The sequence below is a fragment of the Teleopsis dalmanni genome, chromosome 2 (assembly GCF_002237135.1).
Source record: "Teleopsis dalmanni isolate 2A chromosome 2, ASM223713v2, whole genome shotgun sequence".
NCBI lineage: Eukaryota > Metazoa > Arthropoda > Insecta > Diptera > Diopsidae > Teleopsis > Teleopsis dalmanni.
The window spans coordinates 18164988-18176399 of NC_051847.1; the positions used below are offsets into that span (position 1 = coordinate 18164988).

At 31.6% G+C, this 11412-nt stretch overlaps 1 protein-coding gene across 1 annotated transcript; it reads left to right on the plus strand.

The window, feature by feature from the left end:
• The first annotated feature begins 297 nt into the window (after positions 1–297).
• LOC119683115 (glucose dehydrogenase [FAD, quinone]-like) lies at positions 298–2305 on the plus strand. Its single transcript, XM_038096727.1, has 2 exons — positions 298–646; positions 703–2305. Exons 1-2 carry the CDS (start codon positions 353–355, stop codon positions 2266–2268), a joined length of 1860 nt encoding a protein of 619 aa, XP_037952655.1. The 5' UTR covers positions 298–352; the 3' UTR covers positions 2269–2305.
• Positions 2306–11412: the final 9107 nt, after the last annotated feature.

An 11412-nucleotide genomic window follows, 5' to 3' on the forward strand; every position in this document is an offset into this window, starting at 1 on the left:
AGATTTTAAGATACAGTTAAGTTTCGAACATATGAAGAATATATGTACTTGATAGGGTATCTATTATCTTGAGCAATTTGTTATATGTACATATTTTAGCAAGATAATAGATTTTATTTCTGGAGAAGTGTATCACGCGAAATAAAAATATTTTATTTAAAAATTTTGATGTACAATAAATATCTCAAAAAATAAACCAAACATTTAATATTGACTCGATAAGATGCTAGCGTTTGTTTTAATTCTCTAGTTCTAAAAATAAAAACCATTTTTGGGAATGCAGTATAAAAACAGAAATCTAATTGAACACAAGTCCAACGAGTGTTGCATAGAGTGAATAACATTTGGAAAAATGTTGGATACATTATCCAATGCACAGTGCCCTGGTCGCAGCGTTGGAGTTTTTGACTCTTTTGCATTTAGGCTTATACAGGCAGTTCTAGCAGCGCAATGCGCTTTGTCGCCTCCAGAATTTTGGCCTCCAGATTATGGTGATCAAGCAATTTTACATGGCTTGGATAAATATGATTTTGTTGTTATTGGTGCGGGATCAGGAGGTTCAGTAGTACCAAGTCGTTTAACAGAAAATCCTAACTGGAAAGTGTTAGTGCTTGAGGAAGGCGGTGATCCCCCCCAAGAATCAGAGGTATTTTCCAAAATTAGTTGTTGCTTATTTAGTTGTAAAAACGTTTTTATTCTTAGGCACCACCATTTATGTTCACCATGGCTCAAACCAATTACTCAAATAATTATTATGCTGAACCAAGTGAGGTGGCATGCTGGGCACTTAAAAATCGACAGTGTTATATGCTTACTGGCAAAATGATTGGTGGTACCGGTTCTATGAATGGCATGATATATATTCGTGGTAACAGTCATGATTACGATGGTTGGTTGGAAGATGGTAATGATGGCTGGGGTTGGGAGGATGTATTACCTTATTTTGAGAAATCTGTGCGACCAGTTGGAAACGACACTCATCCACAAGGTTATGTCGCACTGAATCATTATGCGTCTTTTGATGAGGACATAAAACGTATTATTCGAAGAGCTGCGGACGAACTCAAAATTCCGATAGTTCGGGAATTTATTGAAAACAGTGAAGTAGGTTATACAGATGTGTATGGCACTGTATTAAATGGCCATCGTATGGGCAGTGGAAAGGGTCATTTGGGTAAAGTTTCAAAACGTCCAAATCTGCATGTCATGAAAAATACTAAAGTTACAAAATTGAATTTCGAAAAAAATGGAAAGAGGGTAAAATCGATATCCCTTCTATTGCGTGGAAAATATTGGTTCACCGTGAGAGCAAAAAAAGAATATGTGCTTTCTGCTGGCACCATTAATTCAGGTAATCTTTTGTTATTATCTGGTGTGGGTCCTAAATTAGATCTGCAGGAATTAAAAATACCAGTCATACATGATTTACCTGTAGGTAAAAATCTACAAGATCACGTAGGTGTGCCACTTTTTTACGCTATACAGAAAGGTACTGCAATGCCAATAACAGAGCAGCAAAAACTAGATAATATTTATAATTATCTGTTTCACTCCAATGGACCTTTAAGCAGTTTGGGTTTAACAGCTACAACTGGTTTTATCGATACTAAAAATCGTGGAACAACTACACCAACTATTGAAATGCACCAATTGTTTTTCAGATGTCAGGATCACGACGGCTTGAGAATATTTCTAGAAGGAATGTCTTATAATGATGAGGTATCACGGAATTTACATAATGTGATCAAAACTGCACATGTAATGGTGGTGCTGACATCAATTGCTCATCCAAAATCGGTTGGGCAACTTAAGTTGCGTAGTAGAAACTTTCAAGACCATCCAATTATTATCGCAAATCTTTTAAAAATCGATGACGATATTGAAACATTTGTACGATCTAGAATTCACCACGACAGAATGGAACGAACAAATGCATTTGTTGAAAATGAGGTCAATCTATTACACATTCCCATAAAGGAGTGTGATAGATACGAGTTTAAGACAGAACGCTATTGGCGATGTTATACAAAGTATTTTAGTACAGCACTCTATCACCTTGTTGGTACAGTAAAAATGGGTGGTAAGAATGATAAAACCGCTTGCGTTAATACACGTTTGCAATTGCTTGGTGTTGACAACTTGCGTTTAGCCGATGCTTCCATAATGCCCAAAATCCCTACTGCGAATACAAATGCACCAACTATAATGATTGCTGAACGTGCTGCAGATTTTATTAAGCAAAGATGGAGCAGAATGAATGTACTTTAAAATTTTCTGTATAGATAAAAAATATTGTTTGTATATATTGAATGAATAAATAAAATAAAATGAATTAAAATAAAATAATATATATATTTTGTTATCTAGATAAAGATAAGATAAAGATAAAGATGAGATCTTCTTTAAAAAATAAAATAATAAAACTAAATAATTTTATAACAACTGTTATCGGTGAGCCCTTTTAGGACTTCACATTTAAATATTTCTATATTGCCAAAATGACTTATATATATATATATATATATATATGATATGGAGTGATTGCAATTTAAATAATGCGTTTATCTTTAAAGCTACATTTAAATGATGATAAAAATAAAATGCTTAAATTAATTTTTTACTTTGATATCTTTTAGTGGGTGTATCTGTATTTTCACCTAAATAATATAACACTTTGTCAAATTTATACCATCAGTCAAATTCTATATTTAATATGGGAAAATATTTCAGATAATAATATTTTTGATAGATTTACTTTTAACAAATTTAATTTGTTAAACATACATAAAGACGGTGATAAGGTATAGGTATATATTAAAGTAAATAAAATAATTTTTTTAAAAGCGATTTAATACATATATATGTACATAAAAAAGAATTCAAATATTAACAATGTATTCTTTTTAAGTTAAAATAATTTTTAATAAATTTACAAAAATAGATATGTATTATATATTAATTTAATTAAAATATTTGTAAAGCATTTTTTCTTATGGGAATTTCGACAAATAAAAATAATAAAAAATAATAAAAATACTAAATAAAATAATAAATAAAAATAAAAAAATAATAAAAAATAATTTTAAAATTCATTAAGATGAACCGTTTATATTCACGTATTTGATTTACACTACCAAGCGGCAGGGTTTTTAAAAAAATTCGACCAAAAAAAAACTGTATTACGAGTCCTCAAAAACAGTTGATTCGAAAACAGTCCTCATAAACAGATTTGGTTCATCAAATATCTATTTGTTTCATGACTAAAATTTTGTTCTTGCAAAAAACTAAAAATAAGAAGAAAATAGGTTTTTTATAATTTTTTGATCTTTCATTTTTAGCATATGAATACCTTATTGTTTTCGATCGTTTCCCGCCATCTGTAGTTAATTTTTGAAGCAATTCAGTGACTGGTTTTAAAATTTTTTGCTACTCAATATTTGTAGTAATTGTAATTGAAATAATGATAAATATTAGGACAGACTTCTATCATTATCTTTAACAACAAAATATATATGCCGCTTTTTGTACCTCCAAAACGGTTTATTGGATGTGATAGACTGAACTATTTAATGTTAATAGTAAAGACTGTTTTGTTTATTTACATTAGAAACATAGCAAAATACACGCGGAAGCCTTATCGAATAAAGGTAATCTATTGCATATATACATGCATAATATTTCAAAGGATTGAAATCAATGGTAGTGAGGCTCCTAAGACGGTTCTTCAAATCAGGATATGGTATGTCCACTCGTATTGTATGTTTTAAGGTGCATATTAAAAATTTAAAACTATTTAATTCATGTTTCACTTGTAATGTGACAGTGAGGAGTAATCATTTGTAATCATATCTTGTTGAAATTGCATGGAATATACGTACTTTTTAACCTTGTCAATTTCAACTAATATTCTAATAATATTCTTTTCATTTGATTCAGGTAATTTTAAAGAAGTCATATCAGCTGCAGAACTGTTAAGTATAGATATAGTTTTCAGTGGTATATACCTTGTTGAGGTGAGATTAAAAATACAGCTTTCTCCTTTTCTCTTGGTTTACTTGGGTGGCTAAATGAAATTGACATGCAAAATAGAGTCAGGAAGGGATGAAGGTATGCTGCTTGAGTTGTCTCAAAATGTTAAAACTATTGACCTTCACAACACTGCATACATAGCAATATTATTGTTAGGCAATGTTATGTCACTCTTCAATTAATTACGGGCCATTAAAGAAATTGTGTTCTAAGTAAAAATTATTTTTGGGGTTTTTACAGTCAGTTATAGTCAGTCGAGTAAAATTGAGCTTCTTATCTAATGCACTTATAAAAATCGAAAATAACTACGCTTTACTCAAAATCAAATTCGGACAATAACAAGTTACAATCTTTCTCTTCATATCTTCTATACCCTATGTCAATAATCGAAGACTTCCTTTAAAATGTACTTGTAGTAAAAATAGTAAACTTCAATTTAGACGATAAAAATCTTTAATAAAAAGGAACTGCAAAATTTTGGAAGCTTATGTGTGGTTTTGCCACGTACACAATTTTTATACAAAGAAATTGACAATTTTTAGTAAACTTTCTAAGTTTCTTTCTCTGCAATAGAATCAAGCAGGATGCTTTCTATGCAGGAAGTTTAGAAATATTTTACTACTACAACTTCCACTTCCCGCACTATCTGCTCTACCCTCGACGAATACCTTAGTTACAAGTTTGTTAAAATAACTATTTGCAGTCATGAAGCACGGATTCATGCTGGCACTGCCAAATAAAATAAAAAGGCACTGAATGATCCAAAGGATACAGGCTCTGCTAAGAACGTCTGACTAATCCGTAAGTAAGGTGTTGCTTTTTGTTGTTGTTGTTGTTGTTGTTGGTTCTATTTATGTTAGCTAAGCAATAGCTTGGCATGTGAAACGGAAGGAAACCATGATAATCGCATATGTACTAAGCATATTTTCGGCTCTACGAAGGATGCGAAATAATTGCGCAAAGGAAATGAGAATTGCATAAATCTGAGAAAATGTGCAAAAAGGTTTCGTGATATCATAAAAAAGGATAATAAAATCTGAATTTCAATATGGTTTTTAAGATTTGCCGCTAAAGATTAAAACATACAATTTACTTGAAGGTATTATGTTAGGTTTTATCATCTTTACATTTTTTGATAATTTAATAAGAAATATTTTTTAAAAAAAAATATATTTAAAATTTTTTTTTTTTTGGATTAAAAGCGACGTTAAGCAGCTTAGCAATTTTCATTTTCATTTTTTTTTATATTTTTATTGTTTGTAGTTAAAATTTTGACCTTAAATTTTTGGAACTTATGCTGACACTGTTGCTTAGTAATTGCCAATGGCATTGCATTGCTATGTCAAAGCTACCCCTGGTAATCGCTTCTAGTTACCCTTAAACGCACATTTAAGATAAATGATCGCTTTCCTTTTACTTTGGCTTTTATTTTAGATTTTTATTATTTTCCTTATATTTGAAGTCACAAAAAGTTTGGTCACGTTCGCGCTATTTGGCACGCCAAGTGGTATGCAAGTGGGTTGGTTCGTTCATTGGTTTCTCGGTGGGAGTATCTTGTGTTTGGCTTATTGTTGCTGCTACTGCTACTGCTACTGCTACTATTTGGATACCTTGTTGTTTACCTTCTTATTACGTATTTTAAATTCAAGACGTACGCTAGCTTAAGCGTTTTAGAAATCTATTTTTCAAAAATAGCGCGTCGTCATGGAAAGGGAAAGTATAAGTACGACCATCAAAAATGCGACAGTCCTCGTATGCTTAGTTGCAGTCTGCATGACACTGGTACCAAATGGTGTGGAATAGATTCATTTAAAATGGAACGTGTTTACCCTCCTCATTGTTGCTCGACTGGCACATATGGTTTTTAGCGAAATTGTGAAATGTTGATTGTTAAGAATGCATTTAATGAAAAGATACGAGCTTCTCCTCCAAGGCGCAGGTGAACGTATTTTGTTTGTGACAAAGACAAATTGAATATTTTCGGAATTTTATGTATGATTTGTGCTTTAATAAACTGCAGATATATGCTGTAGATGACATAAACTCTTTAATTTTTACATTCTTGTTAAAATGGTTTTTTTATGAACTGTAATTTGGAAAAAATTTACACCAACAGTTTTAAAATTATATTCTTTTATCTTAAAGTACATATATTTTAAACTTTATGTTACTAGGAGTCCAAATAGAATAGACCAGCGAATAGTCGTGATGTGTAGTATCCCACACTAATAATAGATTACTAGACTTATAGTATTCTCCTATCATAAACTGTTTAGTTTTGTTATATAACCTTTACATTTTACAAAATGTAATCACTTGATGACTGTTATGATGGTGACATCTGGGTATGAAGCTACAGTTTAATCTATAGCTTTCAATTCATTTTCCTGCGTTCATTAAGCGTAAGTGTAAGCCATGGACAGGATATCTACTCTGATTTCTCCCTCAAATAAGTGGGGGAGCTTCAATCTGACCATATTCACAAAATTAGTTTTAGGAATCGTTTAGGTTGTCAGTTTTTTGATTGTTCATTTTAAGTGTCTAGCTAGAATCATTTGAATTTGCATTTGATTATGCCGTGATATTTGTCATATGACGGTTACTTGAAGCTGGACCAAGGAAATAACTAACTAGTTCACTCTTCTTGATTACTAGCAGATTGTACTTTTCATAGTACTTTTCAGTTTGTACTTTTCATATTATTTAAGTTGAAATGTCATACTCAGAATAAAGAAACAATCCGAGATATGTCTAAAACCTAATCATATATCTTCTGCTCAAAAAGTATCCGGATTTTGTTGTTTGTTAACTACTCCTTAAGTAATAGACCTTTTTCAAAATTTTTCTTTTGTTATGTTGGTACACCCTTTCTTGACATATAGTACAAATTTGAGCGCCACCCATCAATTAGTTTGTATACAGCAGCTGTTAATGTGAAACTACCTCAAGTGCATTTAGCAATTTTTACTATGGAAAATTCTTGTTGTACGTGATTTTTTGACCAAACACGGCACCACTGTCATAGCTCAGGCACCATATTCGTCAGATCTGGTTCCGTGCGACTTTTTCCTGTTCCCGAAACTCAAATTGCCCCTTCGTGGTAAGCGTTTTGAGTCGATTAAATCGGTAAAAGAGAATTTGCCGAAAGAACTAAAAGCCATACCTTTACGGGCCTACGAAAAGTGTATGAAAGATTGGGTTAAACGTTGGCATATGTGTATCGCTTCAGAAGGAGTATATTTTGAAGGAGATAAAATAAATTTATAAAATTTAAATTTGTGTGTTTTATTTACAAAATCCGAGTACTTTTTGAGCAGAAGGTATGTGGGTGTAAATAATTTGATGTGAAAGCTCAGCCCCGTTTTACGGTCGGTTAGTAGAAAAGAGTTTCTTTAGTTCACCATAAGTCTTCTTATTTTAAATAATTTCAGATATCATTTTTGTTAAACAAATGATATATAAAATAATATAAAAATTAATTATAAATCTAAAAACAAATTGTATTAATTTTTTTTGTATGCAAATATTGTTTTTTTTCGTATTATTTATTTCAACACATTTATATTTTTTATAGTCTTTTTATTATTTCCTTCGACCATTTTGAATATTTTGGCACATTAAAATAATTTCTAACTAACCACAATAATTTAAATCATATTTATATCTTTACCAAAGGCAAAGTTCCAAATACCCTCATAACTTTGCAACTAAATCCTTAACTATTGCCCTAACAAGAAACTTGTTAATATTCCAATGACGTCCTTTTGCCAACCACACATTAAACTTTTTCCGCATCTCTGCAGGTTTTTAACTTATTGATGTGCTTCCTGATGATGCTGGTGCTGCTGTTGCATCTATTAGAGCCAATGTCGGTGTTGCCAAGTTTGGCGTAATGTACTAATATCCTTAAATACCCTCGTATTTAACGAACCAATAAACAACAAGAAAAAAAAACAGAAAAGAACAGAACAAAAAAGAGAAACTCATAAGAAAAATAAAGATATGCCCAAAAGGATCCAAGACAGCATAAAGAAATTCATTGTGTGCATGCCGCAGGATTTAGTGTGCTCTTGCTCAGGCATTAACGTAATTTACGAATTTTCGATATCGATATGCATAAGTCATTCATTGCCTGTGCCTTGTACGTCCATTGTGTTCCAACTTATCCTGGCTACAGTTCTCTTCTTTTATCCTCCACTCTGCTTGTATTTATCGTTGTTGTGTTTCCTTACAAAACGCCCAGGCAAAGTTGTTTATCTAATTTATTTCATTTGTGAGCTTATTTGCATTTGCCTGTTAATTTAAAAGATTTTCATTTTGTGTTACTTTTATTTATGGGCTGGAAATCGTATCAATGAAATCAATGACGGAAAGAAAGCAAAATGAAGTAAATTACATTTCCCTGTTTTTATAAAGTCGCGGTTATTACTGCGCTTATGTGCCTACGCGTTGCCAATAACTTACAATTCCAAGTCAACAGCCCGTGTTATGTGCCGAACCTGCTCAGGGGTCACATTATCCTGCGTGCTGTATTTTATTACCTTTTCCACTCACCCAGAAGTTAAATTGACTTATTTTTTTTAGTTTTCGATTTTTGACAATTTAATTATAATTTTCTCATCGAAGTTGCCACTGCCAACTGTGTATTCTATCCGTGTCTTTGTTGAGTTCTGTTTTCCGGCATGAAATTTAATTTAAACCTCATTAAATCCTGCATTTTTTATTCACCAATTATTTTGGAATTTTTAAAAAAATATAATTGAAATCCCAAATTGAAACCATAAACCGCTCAATTTTAATTGGCAAAATTATAATTAATTTTATTTATGTTATGCAAATTAAAATTACGAAATAAATTTCGTAAATTACAGTAAATTGCCAAACATACCATATAATAACCAAGTAGTAAACAATTTAGTTATATACGATTTAAAAAAAAAGTTTAAAACATTTCAAATTGGTAATACTTCTGGCAGAAGAAAGAGAAACATAAATAGAACTACAGTGAAGATTATACTAGTCAAAGCTTTAATAGCTTCAAATTCTGTCAATATTCATTTAGGTGAATATACCAATAGCACAACAACGTAACTCTCCTTAATGAACTACGATAAAGTAACCACATAACTTTGTGGTGATTCTCGAGATATGAAAGACACAAAGGTAACGATGGTTCCACCAAACGAGAAGCCTAATATCAATTGGACTTGAGCTATTCGGTACTCTGGTGAAAGGGAACATAAAGAATAAACTCAGATATTGAAAAGACTATTATTTCAAAAATACTGGATGAACTGTAAAGTTCACAGACACTCTGCGAGTTTTGTCAACCCAAATAAGATAGTCCCTAATAGAGTTCTTACACTGAATAAAAAGGAAATCAAAATTCATTAAGGTTTCTGACAGGATACTGTAGATAGAAGTACCGTTTCAATAGAATAAACCTTTCAGACACCAGTAACTGCCGTTTTGGTGAAATGATTGTTGAAACGTCTAAACACATTCTCCGCAGTGACAGATTTATTATTTGGTAGACTGACTTATTGCTCCTCATAACAAATGGAATAATACAATGATCGGTTAAAGCAACTGTGACTGGCATTATATACTATTTGAATCGCTTCTTTTTAACTTGCTATTATCATTAATGAAGTGCACTATTCACCTTAATAATAACAATAATAGGGCACAATCGACCTCTTGGTCGCAATGCAAATTCTTTGACTTCATAATAGTTCTGCTCAACGCAACCATTAAAAGAGTATTTAACTACTATTAAACATTTAATTAACTTTATTTTTATTGTAAAAGTTCTATCAATAATAGATATTATTTCATAAAATGTCAGTACTATTCACAATAGAGTTTTTAGATAACCATGTATTCATGTCTAGTTTAATAATAATAAGACACGATTTCGATTTTCCGGACATTGCGATTTGACAACGGATTTTGGTAAATGTCGGAGCTAATTTTTGCACAACATTCTTTGCAGTTATAGTTTAAAATATATTTCAACAGCAACATAAAAAAATCTCACAAGGTATATTGTTGCTTTATGTGATCGCAAAATACACAAAGAATTAAGATATGATATATTCTTGCCGAAAAAATATTCTATACTTTACATTGGTTCACCGGATGTTTAGTAAAAGATGGTCAACAGTGATCAACTGCATAAAAACTAAGAAATTTTGGCCAGAAATTAGTAAGAAGAGATCAGGGAACACTGCCCATTGATAGAACATGCCGTGAGGCTCAATATCCGGACCTCCTTGCACTGTAGACATTGTAGGGAGGATGATGAAGAGGAATTACCAATACACCTTCTGTTACAGTGTCCTGCTTTCGCAAGACATAGACTCTCCTACTTAGGGTCGCACTTTGTCAATTCATTAAGAGAGATAAATTATATATCCATAGCTCGTGTCCATGGGTTCGTGAGCAGTACTAAATGGGTATAGTGACAGGTGTCAAATTCTTAAGGGATATCACAATGGACCTCATGGTCTAAGTGCGTCTTCAGACGGCCACAGTAACCTAACCTAACCTACATTGGTTCATCACAGAGTCAATAGGTATTTTACTGTTGTGTTGTAGTTCCAAAATAATTCATTTTCTGCAGTTATACTTTTATAGCCACAAACATACAAAAGTTTAATTTTTATTTTTAAAATTGTTTTTATTTAGGTTGGTGCTGCTCCAAGAACTTAGTCTATGTAAAATTTTGGGAATGGGAGTTTGTTGGAAATGATATGGAAGATATTTTCTATATTGCAAAATGGTATAACTCCAATATAATATTATTAATGATTATTTTTCATTGATGATGCCTTTGTACTAGTTGCTTGGAAAACGGAGTTTAAATGGTGTAGAATTTTACGGCTGGGATTGTAGAAAATCAACAATGCCTTTTGTGTTATTAATAATTAAATATCTGGAATTATTCACTTTAAATTCATTTAATTGTGCTTTTTTCGAAATAACACAGACAATTGTGGAGTTAAAGCCTTATGTGGAATCGACTATTGTAATTACTACGTGATCAATGATTTTCCACATAATACACGTTATATACACACATATATTTTTTACAGTAATCAAGGATACGCACGCAATAACGCAAAAAAGGACTAAAGCTTAGTTATTGCTTGACTCTGTGTTCTTGTGAAAATTGCAAAGTTTTGTATTTTCGAACTTTTTCGACTTTTTTCGGATAGGGTAAACTTTTTGCCAATTTCATTTCTGTATGCATACAGTATGAAGTATAAATTATTAAAATCAGTATTGCCATATTTTTCCATTTATTTACAAATCCGAGTATTTATGAAAAAGGACTGAAGTGAATGCTGTGCTGTAGCTTAGCCTGCCTGTTGGTATCCT

What these genes read in the sequence shown, in the direction of transcription:
- LOC119683115 (XM_038096727.1), top strand. Translation starts at nt 353, where the DNA reads ATGTTGGATACATTATCCAATGCACAGTGCCCTGGTCGCAGCGTTGGA. An exon ending in ATCCCCCCCAAGAATCAGAG is followed by an intron (nt 647 to 702) that starts GTATTTTCCAAA and finishes TTTTATTCTTAG; the next exon opens with GCACCACCATTTATGTTCAC.